Below are 23,539 nucleotides of genomic sequence, written 5' to 3' on the forward strand. Positions count from 1 at the left end.
GTCTCTGATTGAGAACCATACTTAGGTAGCCCTTTTTCCCAGCTGTCTTTGTGGGAAGTTGACCTTGTTTATGGCACATAGCCTTTAGTGGCATGGTTTGTGGTGTAGTGTTTATTGTTTTGTTCGGCGTCTTTTCTAATAAAAAGAATATGTACGCTCACCACGCTGCACCTTGGTCCAGTTCTTTCAACGGCCGTGACACAGAATCATCATTTATGTCCCTGCCCCCAAATATAACACCTCCCACCAGTCTAAATCCTGATCGACCTTAGGTCCTGTGCATTTATTTGCATCTTTTGCAACATATAGAAATATTTTTTCACAGGCTGATGACAGTGTAAGCGAGTGTGTACATGTGTTTCTGTTTTGTTGTATGTCAGTGTGCTCACCCATCATTTGTCCACTGCTAAAAGAGTTCCTAACTTCCTATGTCTAAAATGATAGTCTCATCAATTCAAACACCCCATTGGGCACAGACGTCAGTTCAACGTCTAGTTTTGAGTTGCATTTGGTTGAGTTGTCAAATAGTGTGAATTCAAGTTTAAATCATCAACAACAATGGCACCCTGTCATTGGATTGAGGTTAAAGGTTGGGTGAAAAAAAGACGACATTCCCCGACATTGATGACTTTTTACAAATCCAATCAGTTTTCCACGTTGATTCAACATCATCACATTGATTATTTTGGAAATTACAACGTTGATTCAACCAGTTTTTGCCCAGTGGGACTTGACATCACTCTGCTACCAATCTCTCTGTCTGACTCAGTCTCAGTGAGACTGAACACAGACAATATTATGGTGTGAACATTGCACTTTGAGGACAGCGGAATTCTTGATGTAAAGGTTATGATTTGCATGTTATCTGGCCTCATTTAAATGTTTTTGTTGCTAAAACAAAGCATCATAAACACATTAAAAGACTGCTAGTTTACCACAGTGGGTTCTACCCTGTGTCTCAGGCTGAGTAGGAATGATCTACTGTGCCTCTCATTACGGGGTCCACACTCCAGTCTTTAATGAAGGAGTAGAGGTTCTTCCAAACAAGCAGGGAAAGCCTTGGTTTTAATTGTCATTGACGCAGAAATGGTTTGATATGGAGGACAATACACATCACATGAACACAGACTATGTCAGCGGGCTGCAAACAGTGAATAAAGCGAAGCTCCACGATGTGCCTGCCAGTGCAGAGCCTGGATCAGCCCATCCCACCTGCTAGTGCAAAAAGACTGCTTACAGGGGCACTGCAAATCTGCACAAATAACTAAAGCCATGCCACATTTACACCCTGCTTGGGCTGGTCTCTCTTAAAGGGACATGTGCACAGTTTACACACAGAGAAGATAAAAAGGAAGAAACTGCTGTTAAAGGACATAGAGTGACAGGCCAGTCACATACGGAGATGACGAGGTGATGCTAACCTTTGGCTTTCTGCTGGGTACTAGGCATTCTGCGGACTCAGAGGCAGCTGCAGAGAAAGAGTGCCCTATGGTAGCGCTGGTCACACATTCAGTGAGAGAGCTGAGCCTCATGTTGCTTCATGGCATCAAAGAGTTCTCCTTTCATTGATAACACCATCATGTTTGATAAAGTAGAGTGCAGCGCCTCCTTCATTCAACCACCATCTCTCTCCATCTCCAACTTTGCCCTCATTGGCCTCTCTGGAAGACAGAAACCTAATGCTCCATGCTTTGGCCTCACCCTCTGTTTGTGGACATGATCAGTCAGTGAGGGATCTGTAATATATGTGATCTAATTAAGCAATAAGGCACAGAGGGGGTGTGGTATATGCCCAATATACCATTGCTATGGGCTGTTCTTATGCACAACGCAACACGGATTGCCTGGACACAGCTCTTAGCCGTGGTATATTTGCCATATACCCCAAATCCCGAGGTGCCTTACTGCTATTATAAACTGGTTACCAACATAATTAGAGCAGTAAAAATAAATGTTTTGTCATACCTGATGTATACAGTCTGATATACCACGGCTTTCAGACAACCCGCATTCAGGGTTCAAACCACCCAGTTTATAATCTTTGATTTTGCACGTTAAAATATTTCCTTTTTTCATACATGGTACAATGCAATGCGCAAAATGGATATGCGCAAATTCTTGAAGCAAAATGTTACTGAGGACATGCAAGTTTTTGATTATACTGGATGGTGAAAGAGCGATGTTCCTCGGCTGTTCTTCATCTTTCTCTGATTGTCTTTGGCTCCATCGTTTCCTCTTCATGCTCGCGACTCTTTCTTAGAGTGGGGCTTGTTTCCCAAGAGTGAGTCAATCTCAGCCACGGTCTGAGGAGTCATCTGTGAAATAAGCTGCAGGCATAACATGGCATGTCAGTTTAGGACTAGGACATAATGATTTGGTGATTGCTTGCTTGTTTGCGCAATCTATAATGGAATTTTAAGTGACATAAATAAGAATGCCTCAATTTTTTAAAATCATAAATATATATACAGTGGGGAGAACAAGTATTTGATACACTGCCGATTTTGCAGTTTTCCCTACTTACAAAGCATGTAGAGGTCTGTAATTTTTATCATAGGTACACTTCAACTGTGAGAGACGGAATCTAAAACAAAAATCCAGAAAATCACATTGTATGATTTTTAAGTAATTAATTTGCATTTTATTGCATGACATAAGTAAGTAAGAATTCTGGCTCTCACAGATCTGTTAGTTTTTCTTTAAGAAGCCCCCCTGTTCTCCACTCATTACCTGTATGAACTGCACCTTTTTTTTACTTGTTACCTGTAGAAAAGACAACTGTCCACACCCTCAATCAAACAGACTCCAACCTCTCCACAATGGCCAAGACCAGAGAGCTGTCACACCCTGACCATAGTTTGCTTTGTATGTTCTATGTTTTGTTTGGTCAGGGTGTGATCTGAGTGGGCATTCTATGTTGGATGTCTTGTTTGTCTGTTTCTGTGATTGGGAACCATATTTAGGTAGCCTGTTTGGTGTTGGGTTTTGTGGGTGATTGTTCCTGTCTTTGTGTTTGTTACACCAGATAGGGCTGTTTTCGGTTTTTCACGTTTCTTGTTTTTGTATATTGTTCTATTTTCATCTTGATTAAAGATGTATCAAAATAACCACGTTGCGTTTTGGTCCGCCTCTCCTTCAACAGAAGAAAGCCGTGACAAGAGCTGTGTAAGGACATCAGGGATAAAATTGTAGACCTGCACAAGGCTGGGATGAGCTACAGGACAATAGGCAAGCAGCTTGGTGAGAAGGCAACAACTGTTGGCGCAATTATTAGAAAATGGAAGAAGTTCAAGATGACGGTCAATCACTCTCAGTCTGGGGCTCCATGCAAGATCTCACCTCGTGGGGCATCAATGATCATGAGGAAGGTGAGGGATCAGCCCAGAACTACGCGGCAGGACCTGGTCAATGACCTGAAGAGAGCTGGGACCACAGTCTCAAAGAAAACCATTAGTAACACACTACGCCGTCATGGATTAAAATCCTGCAGCGCATGCAAGGTCCCTCTGCTCAAGCCAGCGCTTGTCCAGGCCCGTCTGAAGTTTGCCAATGACCATCTGGATGATCCAGAGGAGGAATGGGAGAAGGTCATGTGGTCTGATGAGACAAAAAGAGAGCTTTTTGGTCTAAACTCCACTCGCCGTGTTTGGAGGAAGAAGAAGGATGAGTTCAACCCCAAGAACACCATCCCAACAGTGAAGCATGGAGGTGGAAACATCATTCTTTGGGGATGCTTTTCTGCAAAGGGGACAGGACGACTGCACCGTATTGAGGGGAGGATGGATGGGGCCATGTATCGCGAGATCTTGGCCAACAACCTCCTTCCCTCAGTAAGATCATTGAAGATGGGCCGTGGCTGGGTCTTCCAGCATGACAACGACCTGAAACACACAGCCAGGGCAACTAAGGAGTGGCTCTGTAAGAAGCATCTCAAGGTCCTGGAGTGGCCAAGCCAGTCTCAAGACCTGAACCCAATAGAAAATCTTTGGAGGGAGCTGAAAGTCCATATTGCCCAGCGACAGCCCCGAAACCTGAAGGATCTGGAGAAGGTCTGTATGGAGGAGTGGGCCAAAATCCCTGCTGCAGTGTGTGCAAACCTGGTCACGAACTACAGGAAACGTATGATCTCTGTAATTGCAAACAAAGGTTTCTGTACCAAATATTAAGTTCTGCTTTTCTGATGTATCAAATACTTATGTCATGCAATAAAATGCACATTAATTACTTAAAAATCAAACAATGTGATTTTCTGCATTTTTGTTTTAGATTCCATCTTTCACAGTTGAAGTGTACCTATGATAAAAATGACAGACCTCTATATGCTTTGTAAGTAGGAAAACCTGCAAAATCGGCAGTGTATCAAATACTTGTTCTCCCCACTGTATATTAATGTATATGCAGGTGTGCTTATATCACAACAATGTCATTAGTTTGATGAGCTCTGATTGAGTGTGCATTGCAGTGTAACATCAAGATGGTGTGATGTTGAGGGGAGGGTGGTTACCCTAAGGGCACCCAGGTTTTCCACCAGCTGGTCAGTGTTGGAGACACCCATCAGCACTGAGCTCACTCCCTCACTGCGCAGACACCAGGCTGAGAGGACAGAAAAGAGGGAGAGAACACAGAGAGGGCTTAGAGATGGAGGCTGTGTGGATGTGGCAGATTGACACATCCTTTTTAATTAATTGAAAAAATTCTAAACAGTATGTTAGGCTACGTTTATCCCAATTCTGATATTTTCTTTCACATCAGATCTTTTTCAGAGCTGATCTGATTGGTCAAAAGACGATTAAGTGAAAAAAATATCAGAATTCGTCTGCCTGTTTAAACGCAGCCTCTGAGTGTCAGACAGTCATAAGATAACAGAGATGGACAAAACAATTAACACACATACACATACACGCACGCATACACAAACACACACCATACCGATGGCTAGCTGTGCGGCGGTGCAGCCCAGTCTGTCGGCCATTAGGTGGAGCTCTTTAATCTTGGCCAGCTGGTTGCGTCCCTCCTCACTGTTGACACGCTCCTTCAGCCACTGGTAACCCTGCACCAATATTAGACGGAACAAACCCGGAAATATTTAACGGTGTCATGCACGGTTGTAGGCCTAATAGACACACAGTCGGGGAGCACCTACAGAACTCCAATTAAATAGAAAACACACATCCACTAATTAAAAACATGTTTATTTTGTCTGGAGAACTCACTTTCATATTAGCCCTGGAGATGTCAGGTACACCCTCACTGTACTTCCCTGTGATCAGTCCACATGCAAGAGGAGACCAGGTCATTGCCCCTACACCTAGACAAGAGAGGGAGACAGAGAGATCCTGTTGAGAGGACATCCGGTGCTGTTCGCTGGGCTGTGTGAGTGTGGATGACTGACCTATCTTGTGGTAGAGTTCAGGGAGCTGCACCTCCACCTTGTCCCTCTGGAAGTAGTGATACTCAGCCTGCTCACATACAGGTGGGATCAGGTTGAACTGACGCGCCACTGAGTACGCCTCCTGGTGGCAGGGAAACAGAATAACACCATCACCACAGAGAACCCATGGCCTTACATCATTGACTGACAAGAGCAGGTTGACTGGAATGTATTAGGTAACAGGGAGCAATAACAGGGGACTAACCATGATCTCCATGGCACTCCAGCGAGAGGTGCCCCAGTACATTGCCATGCCCTGATTTATTACAAAGGTCATGGCCCGGACAATCTCTGCAAATAACATGAACCAACTTGTTATACGTGGGTAATAAACATACTGCAACAAAGATATTGCATGCTTAGAATGTAAACATTAAGACACTTTTTAACGAGTGCATTCAGTAATAAACGCTACAAAGGCTTGTGAGCAGAGCAGAAGACACATTTCCGTTGTAACAGATGGACAATAAAGTCGAAGGACTGGTGTGACTATGACTGACCTTCCATAGGGCTGTTGACGTCATTCCGGTTGGCAAAGACAATGTCCACATAATCTAACTGGAGTCTGGACAGGGATCCTCTCAAACCTGCAACGTAATGGGCATCATCATCATCTTCATCATCATTCACATCATCATCTTCATCAGTATGGTCATTATCCTCATAATTCACATCATCATAATTCACATCATCATTATCGTCATCATCTTCATAATCACTATTGCCACTGTATCCTATTATAAGTCAATTTCACTCTACCTTCAATGATGTGCTTTCTGGAAAGTCCCCTTTCTGTCTCTGCCCTGAGTGACAGCAACAATACAGAGTCACTTTGTCAGAACAATGAAGAACTTATGACTGTTATATCTGGCATCTTTTTCCCAGGATACTTACTGCCCTCCCCAATAGATCTTGGTTGTCACAACATAACTAGAACGCCTGCCAAAGAAATGGGAGGAGAGGTTAGAGGGGACAAGGAAATAGACTAAATCTTTTCATCACATAGTAATTTGATGTCAACCACAGAGAAACTAAAAGCATTTGAAAAAGTGCCAACAGAACCAGCAATAATAAAACAAGTATGAAAATAAACAATCTATTTATTCAAACAATCTATCATATTTAAAAAAGGTCTGTCTGTTCTTAATAAATGTGAAAAGCAAAGTTCACAGAAAAATATTTATGATGTAATATAGTTAGACAGACAGCTATTCATATCCACATGAGTCACATTAGAAATATGAGTAATATCACCTCCATCTTTTCTTCTTGACGATGTTCCCTAGGGTGATTTCAGCCCTGTGGAGAGAAGATGTGATGGAATAAAAATCAGTGGGGAGACAGAAAGATTGACAGAAAGAGATGGAGTGATAGACAGAGGCAGGAAGTGAATACAGACAAAGATAAGGAATAGAACAGAGCAGTGAAAGGAGGTGTGAAAAGCTGACCTGCCGGAGGCATACACCTCTGCTGTGTCAAAGAGGTTCACCCCGGCCTCATAGGCAATGGTCATCAGGTTCTCAGCCATCTGAGGGGACAAAGAGACAGACACTGAGAGAGAGAAACTGAGGGAGAGACAGTGGACAGAGAGAGACTGAGAGAGAGACTGGGACTGAGAGAGAGACAGTGGACAGAGAGAGACTGAGAGAGAGACTGGGACTGAGAGAGAGACAGTGGACAGAGAGAGACTGAGAGAGAAAGAGAGAGAGACTGGGACTGAGAGAGAGACAGAGCGAGAGAGAGAGAAAGAGACAGAGTGAGACAGACATAGACACTAACATTGTGATAGAGAGACTGAGAGGTCAAAAAGGTGCAGCCTCAGAATGGGGTAGCCCTTTCCTGCAGTCAATGACCAAAAAAGCTCTCTTTGGCCTCATGGGTGGAATGTTATTAGTATTTTTTATAATGACCTAATTCATAAAGATTATTAGAAAAAACCTAAGTCAAACAGTTTTGTTATATTTCAGTAATGTATATAAAGTGTAATATTGGGATGCAAACTCAAAATATCTGACATGGTACAGGTGTCCTCTTTTTGTTAAGCCCATAACCATGTGTGTGAGGTGTGTACTTTTGTTTCAACGTAGATTTATTTAAGACTACCAAGAAACACTCTGTGTGACCCTGATTTAGCACACTGCAGTAATTAAACAAGGTGTCCCAAAACATTGTTACATAACTCACCTCGTCAGATATCTGTGATCCAAATGTCACCCAGGTGCCTACGGTCAGACAGACAGAGAGACAGACAGACAGGTAGACAGATGGCGAGAGACAGTTCTGTTACATTGCTCAGGGAGTCTAATGCATATTGTTATCAGTTCTGTTACATTGCTCAGGGAGTCTCTAATGCATATTTTTCTGGTCCATTTATTTTGTACCTACCCAGCCCTAAGCAGGACACACGCAGACCAGACTTCCCCAGGTTCCTGAGAAAGACAGGGGTCAGGGAAGAGAAAACAAGGCAACAGTAAACATGTCATCCCCCACAAATTATGCAGCCCTCCTCCCCCCCATGGGCCAATTGAGATATCGCGTGTGTAATCAGTGTAACTTTGTAAATGCCCGATCTCTATGGCAAGACGCATCATTCACCATCAAGTTTCATCAAAATCATCCCAGTGCTTTCTGAGATATCGCGTGTGACTAACGTACGAATGAACGGAGACAGATCCACAGTTCCCTACCCGATGACAATAAGAGTTATGAACACTTTCTTAGGGACATGACAAAGATGTACAGTATACCATTACCCCAAAATCTACCTACGTTTGCACTTCTTGTGCTTTCTAGCATAGTACGAACAGTCACAGAATGAGGTTCCTAAATAACTAGGTTAAAAGCCTACACCTCTCAACTAAATTTTACAACACAATCTGCAGATACGCATTCTGAATAACACTGCTTTATCAATCTGGATAAGTGAGTGTATTTCTGGCAGTGATTATCGCCTGAGTACCCAGACGGCCCCTGTTGAACAGGTGACCTCTACCCTTCTCACATCAACAGTTCAGTGTATTATAGTGTACTTGGCTATAACAATAGGGCACTGGGTGGTTTAACCCCTACACCAGATAAAGCTGTACAGTATATACTTGTATATCCATAATAACATTCTCCTTTCCACATGGGTTGACTGAAATTGTTTATATGGTTGGAGTCCAGTGCTGGGCATGCCACATCTGATTACCAGAAAGCTGATTGTTGAAGAGAAGGATAGAACTGGAATCAGAGAGCTGCAGTGAGCCCTGGTCATGCAAGCATGTGCCACTGAAATTCTGCGGGCTTCATCCCTGCCCTCCTCCTCCTACTCCCCTCCTTTGCTGGCGCTCTCCTCCATTCTAATTAGCCGAGGAGCCAGCTGGGAAGGCAGTAGAATTGCAGCAGAACTCATTGCTGCTCACTGTCTTCATCTCCAGCGCCTCGCCTATCTACCTGTCTGCCTGTATACCTGCCTGCCTGTCTACCTGCCTGTTTACCTGTCTCTCTATCTGACTGTCTGTCTACCTGTCTGCCTGGCTATCTGCCTGTCTTTCTGTTTACCTGCCTGTTTGCCTGTCTACCTCGCTGTCTGTCTGTCTGTCTGTCTGTCTATCTGCCTGCCTGCCTGTCTGACTGCCTATCTACCTGCCTGTCAAACTGTCTGTCTGTCTACCTGCCTGCCTGTCTGTCTACCTGCCTGTCTACCAATCTGCCTGTCTATCTATCTGCCTGTCTATCTGCCAGCCCGCCTGCCTGTCTGTCTGCCTGTATACCTGTCTACCTCCATGCCTGTCTGTACACCTGTCTATCTGCCTGCCTGCCTGCCTGCCTGCCTGTCTGTCTGTCTGTCTGTCTGTCTGTCTGTCTGTCTGTCTGTCTGTCTGTCTGTCTGTCTGCGTCCGCTACAAATAGCTCTATCGAAAGAGACAGACTGTCAGAGCGTTTAGATCGAGGCAGACGAGAGCTGCTTTATTTTCTCTGCTCTATTGTTATTTGCCTGGCCAGCTATTTTTGGAATTGTGCTTTTGTGTGCCCTTGTGTGTGTACGTACATAGGCATGTTGTGTGTTTGTGTGCCTGTCACATGTACTCTCATGAAATAACGCATGTGTAATTGATCCAATGTAGATGTATCTGCAAGGAGAGGATGGAGTACTTTTTTGTAAATTACATTAGTCATTCTATTTCCCCAAAATAATCCAGCCTCTGGGCAACAGTCTAGCTCTCACTTTCAACGCTGACAGGGATTCAAATCACAACATACTGACCACATCAACACAGATATATTACAATTTAGCTGATATCTACACAAAATCTCAAGCCTTTCCTGAAAGCTTATGTTTTTACAGCTCCCATGTACCTATGCTCTTAGAAAAAAAGTGTTATTCCGCTGTCCTCATAGGAGAACTCTTTTGGAATCCAGGTTGAACCCTTTTGGGTTCCATGTACAGTAGAATCCTCCGTGGAAAGGGTTCTAAATGGAACCCAAGAGGGTTCTTCAATTGGTTCTCCTATGGGGACAGCCGAAGAACCCTTTTAGGCTATAGATAGCACCTTTTTTTCTCAGTGTGTAGCTCAATATGCTTGCTTAATTATATCCTCAAATTTCTTTGGAGAACACAAACTGAGGCTGGAGCCTTTAGCGTATATCATGCATCAATGTCACTTTGAGAGTTGAAATCAAGTTAATATCTGGCCCTGGGACAGTCAGAGAGACAAACACACAAACAGAGGGGCATGTATGAATTAGAGCTGCCACTGCTAGATATGCAAAACACACTTATTATCAATATTCATATACATTGTTCATATTCATATTATTCTTATTATTCTTATTATTATATTGGGTTCAGGGTGATGGAGTGTCACTGTCATTGTCAGTATGTGTGACAACTACCCCCCCTCCTCCCTCTGCAGTGTTGTGATCCACAAAGCTGCTGTCTGTCAGTCTGTGGGGGACTATAGGCACACACACACACACACACACACACACATACACACACACACACGCTAACAGAAAGAAAAAAGCATAAGGAGAAACAAAACATACACAAATAAACATACAGTACACACATAAACGCAAATAGCCTGCAGTACATACAGCAGAACATACTACAGTGTATAGCCTACAGTACATATTGCAGTACATACTACAGTATATAGCCTACAGTACATACTACAGTATATACCCTACAGTACATACTACAGCACATACTACAGTATACACTACAGTATATAGCCTACAGTACATACTACAGTACATATGCTACTTAATATAATGTTTACATACCCTACATTACTCATCTCATATGTATATGTATATACTGTACTCTATATCATCGACTGCATCTTTATGTAATACATGTATCACTAGCCACTTTAAACTATGCCACTTTGTTTACATACCCTACATTACTCATCTCATATGTATATACTGTACTCTATACCATCTACTGCATCTTGCCTATGCCGCTCTGTACCATCACTCATTCATATATCTTTATGTACATATTCTTTATCCCTCTACACTTGTGTGTATAAGGTAGCAGTTTTGGAATTGTTAGGTTAGATTACTCGTTGGTTATTACCTCATTATCGGAACTAGAAGCACAAGCATTTCGCTACAATCGCATTAACATCTGCTAACCATGTGTATGTGACAAATAAATGTGATTTGATTTGATTTGACATACTACTGTATATAGCCTACATTACATACTATATTACGTACTACAGTATATATTGCAGTACATACTACAGTACTTGCGGCATTATATAGCCTACAGTACATACTACAGTATATAGCCTACAGTACATACTACAGTATATACTACAGTACATACTACAGTACATAATACAGTATATAGCCTACAGTACATGCTACAGTACATACTACATTATATAGCCTACAGTACATACAACAGTATATATACTACAGTACATACTACAGTATATACGCCTACAGTACATACTACAGTTTATACTACAGTATATGAGCATAAAACATGCGTACATGTGAGCTGGTCTGTGAGCTGGTCTGCATGTTGGTCTGTGAGCTGGTCTGTGAGCTGGTCTCTGAGCTGGTCTGTGTGTTGGTCTCTGAGCTAGTCTGTCAGCTGGTCTGTGGGCTGGTCTGTGGGCTGGTCTGTGGGCTGGTCTGTGAGCTGGTCTCTGAGCTGGTCTGTGAGCTGGTGTCTGAGCTGGTGTGTGAGCTGGTCTGTGAGCTGGTCTGAGCTGGTGTCTGAGCTGGTCTGTGTGTTGTTCTGTGAGCTTGTCTGTGGGCTGGTCTGTGAGCTGGTCTGTGAGCTGTTCTGTGTTTTGGTCTGTGAGCTGGACTGTGAGCTGGTCTGTGAGCTAGTGTCTGAGCTGGTCTTTGTGTTGGGTCTGTGAGCTGGACTGTGAGCTGGTCTGTGAGCTGGTGTCTGAGCTGGTCTGTGTGTTTGTCTGTGAGCTGGTCTGTGTGTTGGTCTGTGAGCTGGTCTGTGAGCTGGTCTGTGTGTTGGTCTGTGAGCTGGTCTGTGAGCTGGTCTGAGATGGTTGTGAGCTGGTGTGTGAGCTGGTCTGTGAGCTGGTCTGAGCTGGTGGCTGAGCTGGTCTGTGTGTTGTTCTGTGAGCTTGTCTGTGGGCTGGTCTGTATGTTGGTCTGTGAGCTGTTCTGTGTGTTGGTCTGTGAGCTGGACTGTGAGCTGGTCTGTGAGCTGGTGTCTGAGCTGGTCTGTGTGTTGTTCTGTGAGCTTGTCTGTGGGCTGGTCTGTATGTTGGTCTGTGAGCTGGTCTGTGAGCTGTTCTGTGAGCTGGACTGTGAGCTGGTCTGTGAGCTGGTGTCTGAGCTGGTCTTTGTGTTGGTCTGTGAGCTGGTCTGTGAGCTGGTCTGTGTGTTGGTCTGTGAGCTGGACTGTGAGCTGGTCTGTGAGCTGGTGTCTGAGCTGGTCTGTGTGTTTGTCTGTGAGCTGGTCTGTGTGTTGGTCTGTGAGCTGGTCTGTGAGCTGGTCTGTGTGTTGGTCTGTGAGCTGGTCTGTGAGCTGGTCTGAGATGGTTGTGAGCTGGTGTGTGAGCTGGTCTGTGAGCTGGTCTGAGCTGGTGTCTGAGCTGGTTTGTGTGTTGTTCTGTGAGCTTGTCTGTGGGCTGGTCTGTATGTTGGTCTGTGAGCTGTTCTGTGTGTTGGTCTGTGAGCTTGACTGTGAGCTGGTGTCTGAGCTGGTCTGAGATGGTTGTGAGCTGGTGTGTGAGCTGGTCTGTGAGCTGGTCTGTGTGTTGGTCTGTGAGCTGGTCTGTGAGCTGGTCTGAGATGGTTGTGAGCTGGTGTGTGAGCTGGACTGTGAGCTGGTCTGTGAGCTGGTGTCTGAGCTGGTCTGTGTGTTTGTCTGTGAGCTGGTCTGTGTGTTGGTCTGTGAGCTGGTCTGTGAGCTGGTCTGTGTGTTGGTCTGTGAGCTGGTCTGTGAGCTGGTCTGAGATGGTTGTGAGCTGGTGTGTGAGCTGGTCTGTGAGCTGGTCTGAGCTGGTGTCTGAGCTGGTCTGTGTGTTGTTCTGTGAGCTTGTCTGTGGGCTGGTCTGTATGTTGGTCTGTGAGCTGTTCTGTGTGTTGGTCTGTGAGCTTGACTGTGAGCTGGTGTCTGAGCTGGTCTGTGTGTTGTTCTGTGAGCTTGTCTGTGGGCTGGTCTGTATGTTGGTCTGTGAGCTGGTCTGTGAGCTGTTCTGTGTGTTGGTCTGTGAGCTGGACTGTGAGCTGGTCTGTGAGCTGGTGTCTGAGCTGGTCTGTGTGTTTGTCTGTGAGCTGGTCTGTGTGTTGGTCTGTGAGCTGGTCTGTGAGCTGGTCTGTGTGTTGGTCTGTGAGCTGGTCTGTGAGCTGGTCTGAGATGGTTGTGAGCTGGTGTGTGAGCTGGTCTGTGAGCTGGTCTGAGCTGGTGGCTGAGCTGGTCTGTGTGTTGTTCTGTGAGCTTGTCTGTGGGCTGGTCTGTATGTTGGTCTGTGAGCTGTTCTGTGTGTTGGTCTGTGAGCTGGACTGTGAGCTGGTCTGTGAGCTGGTGTCTGAGCTGGTCTGTGTGTTGTTCTGTGAGCTTGTCTGTGGGCTGGTCTGTATGTTGGTCTGTGAGCTGGTCTGTGAGCTGTTCTGTGAGCTGGACTGTGAGCTGGTCTGTGAGCTGGTGTCTGAGCTGGTCTTTGTGTTGGTCTGTGAGCTGGTCTGTGAGCTGGTCTGTGTGTTGGTCTGTGAGCTGGACTGTGAGCTGGTCTGTGAGCTGGTGTCTGAGCTGGTCTGTGTGTTTGTCTGTGAGCTGGTCTGTGTGTTGGTCTGTGAGCTGGTCTGTGAGCTGGTCTGTGTGTTGGTCTGTGAGCTGGTCTGTGAGCTGGTCTGAGATGGTTGTGAGCTGGTGTGTGAGCTGGTCTGTGAGCTGGTCTGAGCTGGTGTCTGAGCTGGTTTGTGTGTTGTTCTGTGAGCTTGTCTGTGGGCTGGTCTGTATGTTGGTCTGTGAGCTGTTCTGTGTGTTGGTCTGTGAGCTTGACTGTGAGCTGGTGTCTGAGCTGGTCTGAGATGGTTGTGAGCTGGTGTGTGAGCTGGTCTGTGAGCTGGTCTGTGTGTTGGTCTGTGAGCTGGTCTGTGAGCTGGTCTGAGATGGTTGTGAGCTGGTGTGTGAGCTGGTCTGTGAGCTGGTCTGTGAGCTGGTGTCTGAGCTGGTCTGTGTGTTTGTCTGTGAGCTGGTCTGTGTGTTGGTCTGTGAGCTGGTCTGTGAGCTGGTCTGTGTGTTGGTCTGTGAGCTGGTCTGTGAGCTGGTCTGAGATGGTTGTGAGCTGGTGTGTGAGCTGGTCTGTGAGCTGGTCTGAGCTGGTGTCTGAGCTGGTCTGTGTGTTGTTCTGTGAGCTTGTCTGTGGGCTGGTCTGTATGTTGGTCTGTGAGCTGTTCTGTGTGTTGGTCTGTGAGCTTGACTGTGAGCTGGTGTCTGAGCTGGTCTGTGTGTTGTTCTGTGAGCTTGTCTGTGGGCTGGTCTGTATGTTGGTCTGTGAGCTGGTCTGTGAGCTGTTCTGTGTGTTGGTCTGTGAGCTGGACTGTGAGCTGGTCTGTGAGCTGGTGTCTGAGCTGGTCTTTGTGTTGGTCTGTGAGCTGGTCTGTGAGCTGGTCTGTGTGTTGGTCTGTGAGCTGGACTGTGAGCTGGTGTCTGAGCTGGTCTGTGTGTTTGTCTGTGAGCTGGTCTGTGTGTTGGTCTGTGAGCTGGTTTGTGAGCTGGTCTGTGTGTTGGTCTGTGAACTGGTCTGTGAGCTGGTCTGAGATGGTTGTGAGCTGGTGTGTGAGCTGGTCTGTGAGCTGGTCTGAGCTGGTGTCTGAGCTGGTCTGTGTGTTGTTCTGTGAGCTTGTCTGTGGGCTGGTCTGTATGTTGGTCTGTGAGCTGGTCTGTGAGCTGGTCTGTGTGTTGGTCTGTGAGCTGGACTGTGAGCTGGTCTGTGAGCTGGTGTCTGAGCTGGTCTGTGTCTTTGTCTGTGAGCTGGTCTGTGTGTTGGTCTGTGAGCTGGTCTGTGAGCTGGTCTGCTGTGTTGGTCTGTGACCTGGTCTGTGAGCTGGTCTGAGCTGGTCTGTGTGTTGTTCCGTGAGCTTGTCTGTGGGCTGGTCTGTGAGCTGGTCTGTGAGCTGGTCTGTGTGTTGGTCTGTGAGCTGGTCTGTGTGTTGGTCTGTGAGCTGGTCTGTGTGTTGGTCTGTGAGCTGGTCTCTGAGCTGGTCTGTGTTGGTCTGTGTGTTGGTCTGTGAGCTGGTCTGTGTGTTGGTCTGTGAGCTGGTCTGAGCTGGCCTGAGATGGTTGTGAGCTGGTCTGTGTGTTGTTCCGTGAGCTTGTCTGTGGGCTGGTCTGTGAGCTGGTCTGTGAGCTGGTCTGTGAGCTGGTCTGTGGGCTGGTCTCTGAGCTGGTCTGTGTGTTGGTCTGTGAGCTGGTGTCTGAGCTGGTGTCTGTTGGTCTGTGAGCTGGTCTGTGAGCTGGTCTGTGTGTTGGTCTGAGCTGGACTGTGAGCTGGTCTGTGAGCTGGTGTCTGAGCTGGTCTTTGTGTGGTGTGCAGAGCTGGTCTGTGAGCTGGGTCTGTGAGCTGTCTGGAGCTGGTCTGAGCTGTCTGTGAGCTGGTCTGTGTGTTGGTCTGTGAGCTGGTCTGTGTGTTGGTCTGTGAGCTGGTCTGTGTGTTGGTCTGTGAGCTGGACTGTGAGCTGGTCTCCACACAACCTTCTCCTAACAACCCTACCCTGACCTTGTTCTTCTAATCCTGGGCCCGGGTTTCCTGAAAGCATCTTAATGCTTAGCACTTCTTAGAACCTTTGTAGGAGCATTGTTAACTCTCCGAGCTGAAACCATCATTATTAACGTTGCTCTTGAAAACATTCAGCAGCCTGCCTCAGACCACTCGTAGAACAGCTAAGTGCTTCGTTAGATGCATTTTTGCCCTCCCGAGTCACTTTATACACAGAAGATCTCCGCTAAACATAGAATCATATGGTTTATCTGTCTCTCTGTGACCACCAATAACTTCAGAACAAAGTTGCCATTGTCTTTGCAATTGATATAAACAAGCCACATATAAAAAGACGGTTCAAATGAAAACCGAGATGACCGCATTCAAATATAAATAGTCTACTGTAAGCTATAGGCCCATTTCATTCATATTGAAATAAATGTAATGTTCAATCAATTCTATTTTGCTACTTGTGGGCTACCGTCTGTAATTTGTCTCAATATATTTCATGATGTGTAGCCTAACATGCACAATGACGTGCCAAATCTGTGATTTTGTGCATTTCAATTGGGTAAGAATTTATTAGAAAAAGCTGCCTCAATTGTTGAAGCCATATGTGGTAACATCTCTTGCTGATTCGTCTTCAGTATTGTGAAATAATTCTAATGTCAAGGTAAGATTTAAATTGAGAAAGCTGATCCGAGAACAGCGCTGTCTTTCTTTTGATCCTATCAGTATCGACACATGCTCCAACGACACACTGTTCTCTCTGTGTGGTGTTTTGGGAAACACATGTTACATCTTCGGCATGCATTGTTAAAGACACTAGTAAGATGCATTGTTAAAGACACTAGTAAGATGCATTGTTAAAGACACTAGTAAGATGCATTGTTAAAGACACTAGTAAGATGCATTGTTAAAGACACTAGTAAGATGCATTGTTAAAGACACTAGTAAGATGCATTGTTAAAGACACTAGTAAGATGCATTGTTAAAGACACTAGTAAGCCTAAGTTCCATCGCTATGGGGAAACCAGGTCCTGGAGGCTTCCCTCAAACTACACTCAGAAAAAAAGGAGCTATCTAAAACCTAAAAGGGTTCTTCAGCTGTCCCCATAGGAGGACCCTTTGCAACCCTTTTTGGTTCAAGGTAGAACCCTTTTGGTTCCAGTTAGAACCCTTTTGGGTTCCATGTAGAACACTTTCCACAGAGGGTTCTACCTGGAACCAAAATGGTTCTACCTGGAATCAAAAACGGTTCTCCTATGGTGACAGCCAAAGAACCATTTTGCTCCAACTCACACCAAGACTCAGAGAACTGGAACATGCAACAAGACAGGGGAGTTTCATCTCAAACTGGATAGACAGAGTATGCAAATATACATGTACACTGCATTGCTTAAACATCACCCAAAGGAGTAGTTTAACACATGAAGATGTGTCGCACACACACACACACACACACACATAATACAAACAAGCCTTTATGTTCATATATACTAATGCATGCATACTCTCATACATCATCTACACCTGCTGACGTTCTATATGAAAATGAATATAAAACACACACATTTATACAAAGACACACACATACACACAACAGATTCTCAAGACTACCGTGCAGAGAATGCTGCAATGCACCGCAAGTGTTGACTGAGAAGAGGAGAGGAAGGGAGTGTAACAGGGAAAAAGAGAGAGGGGTAGAATGGTGAAGAGAGATTACAGGGAGAGAGAACATTTAGAGAATTAGAAAGGAGACAGGAGTGAGAGAGAGACACCAATATACAGACAGACAGACAGACAGACAGACAGACAGACAGACAGACAGACAGACAGACAGACAGACAGACAGACAGACAGACAGACAGACAGACAGACAGACAGACAGATAGATAGATAGATAGATAGATAGATAGATAGATAGATAGATAGATAGATAGATAGATAGATAGATAGATAGATAGATAGATAGATAGATAGATAGATAGATAGATAGATAGATAGATAGATAGATAGATAGATAGATAGATAGATAGATAGATAGATAGATAGATAGATAGATAGATAGATAGATAGATAGATAGATAGAGGGACTGGTGGCGATTTATAATTATAATAATTTGGTGGGAGCTTAAATTTGTCCTGTTTTACACATGTACAGGTATGTATTATATGCATGTTTGAAATAGATTATTAAAAATAAATAAACATTTCCACCCGTGTATAATATACACACTTGTACATGTGTTTTTCTCCTCTATTTTGCAACCTGCCAAAGAGGAGTCCCTCTCAGCTCTGATGAATACTCTGGCTAATGAGTTAAAATATGCAGTTAAGGAACAATTAGAGAAAAGGGAGGCGGAGGGAGGTTGTGAGTTCCCCAACCTCCACCTCTCCTCCCCTTTCACAGCTGTTTCCCTCAGAAGGAGAAGACTCACACAGTCAACACAGCGGGGCTCACTACAATCAGTATCATCATTGTCTGCTGTTCTCCTTACGAGAAGTGAAATGAGCATGTCTTATAGTAGATACGTGTGTGAGGTAAAGTCACTTTATGATGGTGGGGATAGTGATAGTGATGCTGATTAAGCTTGTTTTAGGAGAGAAGGCCTAGTCTTCGCTGGCCATTTAAGTTAGCGTGGGAAAAGGACTTCATATTCTATGATCATATTCAAACTGATTCTCATGCATAACATTTTGGTGTAACACGTGTCCAAAATGTTTGGGTCAAAAGAATGTTTCAGATGAATAATAATGATATAAATGTATATAAAGTGCTCTCTGATAATCGTCCTTGCACATGGGGCTTAGTGACACTGTTCCCTGGTGGTGGCAGCAGGGTGAATTTTGAGATGAGTGCTCCAGTAGAGGCAGACTAATAAGTCTTCTGCTTTTGGAAATAACATAAATTGTGGGCACTAGGCACCACAGGGGTGTTACCGTTGGCAACTGGAGCGGCTGTCACTATTCCATCGCCTATTGGCTGCAACCTTATAAAAACAAAAAAAAAACTATGACAGAACCATTTACATTTTAGCAGATGCTTTTATCCAGAGGAACTTAGGGTTAAGTGCCTTGTTCAAGGGCACATTGACAGATCTTTCACCTAGTCAGCTCAGGGATTCAAACCAGTGACCTTTGATTATCGGCCCAACGCACTTAACCGCTAGGCTACCTGTCACCCCTTCAGGGGTAGTATTCCCCATCCAATTAAATCAATATATGCATAAATGAAATAAACCACTATGTCCTGGCATTTCCTCCTGAGCCTCATTCCCTACTTAAACTGCCTCTTAAATTAAAACATAATTGAGTGAAGAGAATGGTGTCAGGATTGAGCTAAGGGGCATGTTCCTTTACCCATCCAGAATATAGCTGCCTTCCTACATCATCTGGTATAGGCAGCTTTCAATCTGATAAAGACTGTTCAATTCTATCCCATTCCATCTGATTCTGGAATGAATAAAAGGGATTAGAGATGTCTGTCTGCTGTATTTCAATATCACAATATGTGCAATAGAAACAGACCATTATTGTTTTTATCTGGTGATGCTAATTCTATCAAAGGAGCACATAGTACGTACTGTACTTCCAACTATAACGTTCACAGCTGGATGAATTCAACGTTTATAAATGCTCGGGAAACCATCTAAATATGACGAGGCTGTTGTGATTTTCACCGTAGCTTACACATACATGCAAGAACAGACATGAGAGACACAAACACCAAAACTCCCAGCCCCATAAATGATGTCATCCTCATGCAGCTGCTCACTGTCCACAACAACTCAGGTGTTAACTGAAATACAATGAAGTTACCCCTGGCAGCCGGTGCTGTCTGAGAGGCCCTTCATGGTAAGTGGAAGTGCTCTGGGGTAACCTGAGCTGCCATCATGTTCCAGGGAGAGAGAGGGCAGTGTCTGAGTCCTTCATCATAATCATCCATCGTTTAGGTAGAGGTTCATGAGCCTTCATTACTCTTCAGGAACAACATTAAAAAAACACTAATTGAATTAGATACACTCCCAACCTGTTTGTGCCAACTCTGTTGGCATGCCCTTTGACTCTACACCCCAAATAATCAGCACTTCTCTCCGTATCCCTCCCTCCCCCTGCTCACCTGTATTTCATACTGCTGTGGCGCCCTATTGCCTCCTTCATGTGGGCATGGCCCTGGGGGACCGGGCGGGACCCTGACTGCTCCCTGGACTTGGCTGAGCCCTGGGTGTTGTAGTTGCCATTACCCCCTTGGCTGCTCCCTCCACCACTTCCCCCACTGCTTCCCCCAGGGGGTGGCGCAGTGCGAAGACCACAAAGCCGGTCCTCACTGCGGCTCTTCAGGTTGTGCTCCGTGCAGGCAAAAGAGACCTGCATGGTGACCACTGCCTAGTCTGGTAAACAAAACTGGCCCCTGGAGAGGCTCTTTGGGATGCGGCTTAGGGTCAGACCCCAAAATACTAATGTCTGCTAAATTGATACTACAACTTAAAGTTGCTTTGGTAGAGTGTAGATGGGATAGAGCTAAGATGTACCTGTCCAGACAAATGCCCAAAGAGGGAAGGTTTGTCTTATCTGTCCAGAGCCACAGGCGCAGGCAAGAACCCAGGCCCAACCTGGCGCACTCAGTCAGCGTCTGCTCTGTCTCGGTCTCTTCTCTCCTGTCTGGTCCTGTTGCAGCCCAGGCAGAGCTCCTCAGAGTTCGCTTAGTCTCAAGAGGTTTCTAGTGAGAACATTGATTCCTCCCATCATCATCAGCGGGAAGCTGGTACATAGTGTCGTCCTCGTAGGCTGATCAAGGGGCGCAGCTCCACGGGCTCGGGTAGGCTACCTCTCGAACCGCACTCTCCAAGGAAGGCGAGCGCAACAGATTCCTCACTTGACTGACTTGCCTAGTCTTGCAGAGACATTCGGAAAGATCGTGGTGGCGAGGAAGACGCTTGCTATATGTTTTTGATACAGCTTGATTGATAGGCAGGGTGGTAAAGCATTAATCAGCTTGCTTGTCTCCTCTTCAGCTACAAACGTAGGTTAGTCTATCAGTGTCGAGCCCAGCTTGAGCCCCGGAGTGCTTCGCAACAACCACACTGTAGATGAGCTTCAGACATTTTTTCGCACATTCCCATAAATGTATATGCTAACAGAATTCAACACGCGCTAAAACACCATAGTCTTCTAATGCACACATCCAGTATATTTCCCCTATCTGGCACAGTGCCCAAACTCAGGCAACATCGAACTGATGCAAAAGGCAGCATCAGCAGCGCCAAATCGTGTGGTAATTTTATCCACTTTGTTGAATATTGTCAATAGCATAACTGCTATAATAATCTATTTCGGATATCAGTCCGGCTATATATTTCCCCAATCAAAAAGGATCCTGGCACACAGTAACCATTTCACAGCATAATTGGCATGATCGGCAAAAATGTGATGATTTAATCAAATGCATAAATCGATGCCACAGTTACCCTGTGTCCCATCTGTTTCATTTGAGATGCTGATGATGGTGGCAATTCTCTTCAGAAGTATCATTCCAATCCCTGGTTCTCCTTGCAGCGGGTCCCAACGTGTTAATCACGAAACATTCAAAGTCGATGATTGCGAAAGGCGGCCCCCCCCTCCTCTCTCTCACACACTCTGTACAAATTAAACAAAACGGGTGCTTTCTAACAGAAAATAACAATCTATTCTAATAGCACAATTCCAACGTGGTTTTAGGGCATTTCATTTTATTCTGTAAGCAAATCCGAGACACTCGAAGTATGATATGTTACATTTTGTATGGTATGTGTCAATTTGTGGACGTCCATCATCATCGTCCATCATCCGCTACGAATTCGTATGATATGTTACGAATTCCAATTTATTGTGGCAATTTTTTTCACCTTTACTTTAATTCGGCAGTTAAGAACAAATTCTTATTAACAATGACGGCCTACACTGGCCAAACCCTAACCAGGACGACGCTGGACCAATTGTGCGCACCTCTATGGGACTCCTGATCACTGCCGGTTGTGATACAGCCCGGGATGGAACCAGGCTCTGTAGTGACGCCTCTAGCACTGCAATACAGTGCCTTAGACCGCTGCACCACTAGTTAGCTAGCTCTAGGGGTTAGGGGTTAGGGTTACATTCAGGAGTTAGTTTAAAGGGTTAAGGTTAGGGTTAGCTAACATGCTAAGTTGCTAATTAGCTCAAATACTGTTGTTCTTGATGAGATCTGAACATAGAATCTTCGGGTTGCTAGAAGTTCTCGTTACACGCCTACCCAACGACCTTCCTTTCAAGTTTGCCTTAAGTAACCTTATATCTTATGTAACCATACCAAACATAACATATTAAACTAACCTCAGTGGCCCGGATTTACATGTACTATGTTACGTCTAGTCTATAAGACCAGTCTGACAATTCACAAATAAAGAATCTCACTCTTCCCTTTCACTGGTGCACAGACATACACATCGACAAACCGGGACTGCACTGCCAGCCTTAAATTCAACACATTGTATACACGCAGACGCATGTCTGTTAAAAGCAACCTCACTTTTTTCAATAAACCCTTAATGACCACTCCCTTTTCAATAAATACTCAAGCATATGGATGATGATTCCCCCTCCCCCTATGTTTCATTCCATCTCTCTGTCTCTGTCTCTGTCACCCTCTCTCTCCCCCTGTATTGAAACACAGGCATACAGTTGATCAATTGCTTGATTAACTCTACAGTCTGTGAGGTAGTGTTAGTATTATACAGCCTAGTACTGTTGGCAGTTCAGAGTGAATGGTGGGGACAGGGATACATGTGGATAGGAGACAATGGTTGAGACAGCTCTTATTCAATTGGCTTTTGAGGGAACCATGACATAAGTTATCAGGCAGTCTACAGTATTGGTGCCAGATGGTTGGCTAGTGTACTGAGTGAGACCAAAACAAATCAATGATCCTAAAAGCAAAACTAAGCATTGATCTTTTTGTTTGGAATCTGAGTGCCCCACAAACTCATCCAACTAGGATTACATACACAGACTATATTAATAAATGTCTATGTCAAAATGATACATTTACAGTTACCTGTTTACCTGTAACATTTACTAACATTTACCTTATGATTAAATAAAATGTGTCATCATAATATCCCATGTAAAACGGACATTAATATACAGTAGATAAGTTCATTTCAGCTGTGTGAAATACAAATACACTTGCTTTTTCATTGGCGTGCAGAGTTTCTGATGTATGTATTTGCTATTTCAGCACCAGTGATGATGTGAGGGTTAAAGACCCAATGCAGACATGTTTATATCAATATCAAATCCCTTACTGTAAAAGATTTCCATTCAAATTGGCATAAATAGATTTTTAGCAACAAAAAGAAGTGGGTAGGGGAAAACTGAAAACTACACTGAACAAAAAATATAACGCAACATTGGTCCCATGTTCCATGAGCTGAAAGCGTTGGTCCCATGTTTCATGAGCTGAAATAAAAGATACCAGAAATGTTTCATACGCACAAAAAGCTGATTTCTCTCATATTTTGTGCACAAATTTGTTTACATCCCTGTTAGTGAACATTTATCCTTTGACAGGTGTGGCATATCAAGAAGCTGATTAAAGAACATGATCATTACACAGGTGCACCTTGTGCTGGGGACAATAAAAGGCCACTCTAAAATGTGCAGTTCTGTCACACATCACAATACCACAGATGTCTCAAAGTTTAAAAAAAAAAATGTTTTTGCCCTTTTTCTCCCCAATTTCATGATATTCAATTGGTAGTTACAGTCTGGTCCCATCTCTGCAACTCCCATACAGACTCGGGAGAGGCGACCCAGCCAAGCCACACTGCTTCTTGACACAATGCTCGCTTAACCCGGAAGCCAGTCGCACCAATGTGTCGGAGGAAACAAAGTACACCTGGCGACC

The 23,539-nt window shown here is 44.6% G+C and overlaps 1 protein-coding gene across 1 annotated transcript; it reads right to left on the reverse strand.

Moving 5' to 3' along the window:
* Nucleotides 1–1,964: 1,964 nt before the first annotated feature.
* On the reverse strand, nt 1,965–21,328 carry LOC112230609 (voltage-gated potassium channel subunit beta-3). Its single transcript, XM_024396882.2, has 14 exons — nt 19,739–21,328; nt 7,817–7,860; nt 7,616–7,653; nt 6,880–6,959; nt 6,686–6,730; nt 6,326–6,370; nt 6,191–6,234; nt 5,932–6,018; nt 5,637–5,722; nt 5,393–5,513; nt 5,214–5,308; nt 4,930–5,050; nt 4,505–4,593; nt 1,965–2,327 (listed from the first exon to the last, which is right to left on the reverse strand). Exons 1-14 carry the CDS (start codon nt 19,990–19,992, stop codon nt 2,238–2,240), a joined length of 1,239 nt encoding a protein of 412 aa, XP_024252650.1. The 5' UTR covers nt 19,993–21,328; the 3' UTR covers nt 1,965–2,237.
* Between the last annotated feature and the right edge of the window lie 2,211 nt (nt 21,329–23,539).

This window comes from Oncorhynchus tshawytscha, linkage group LG33 (genome assembly GCF_018296145.1).
Source record: "Oncorhynchus tshawytscha isolate Ot180627B linkage group LG33, Otsh_v2.0, whole genome shotgun sequence".
NCBI lineage: Eukaryota > Metazoa > Chordata > Actinopteri > Salmoniformes > Salmonidae > Oncorhynchus > Oncorhynchus tshawytscha.

Coding starts and splice junctions, on each gene's coding strand:
- LOC112230609 (XM_024396882.2), bottom strand. CDS start 19,992: ATGCAGGTCTCTTTTGCCTGCACGGAGCACAACCTGAAGAGCCGCAGT. Junction 6,235..6,325: donor AAGATCTATTGGGGAGGGCA/GTAAGTATCCTG, acceptor GCTGTCACTCAG/GGCAGAGACAGAAAGGGGAC. Junction 5,051..5,213: donor TCTCCAGGGCTAATATGAAA/GTGAGTTCTCCA, acceptor ATATTGGTGCAG/GGTTACCAGTGGCTGAAGGA.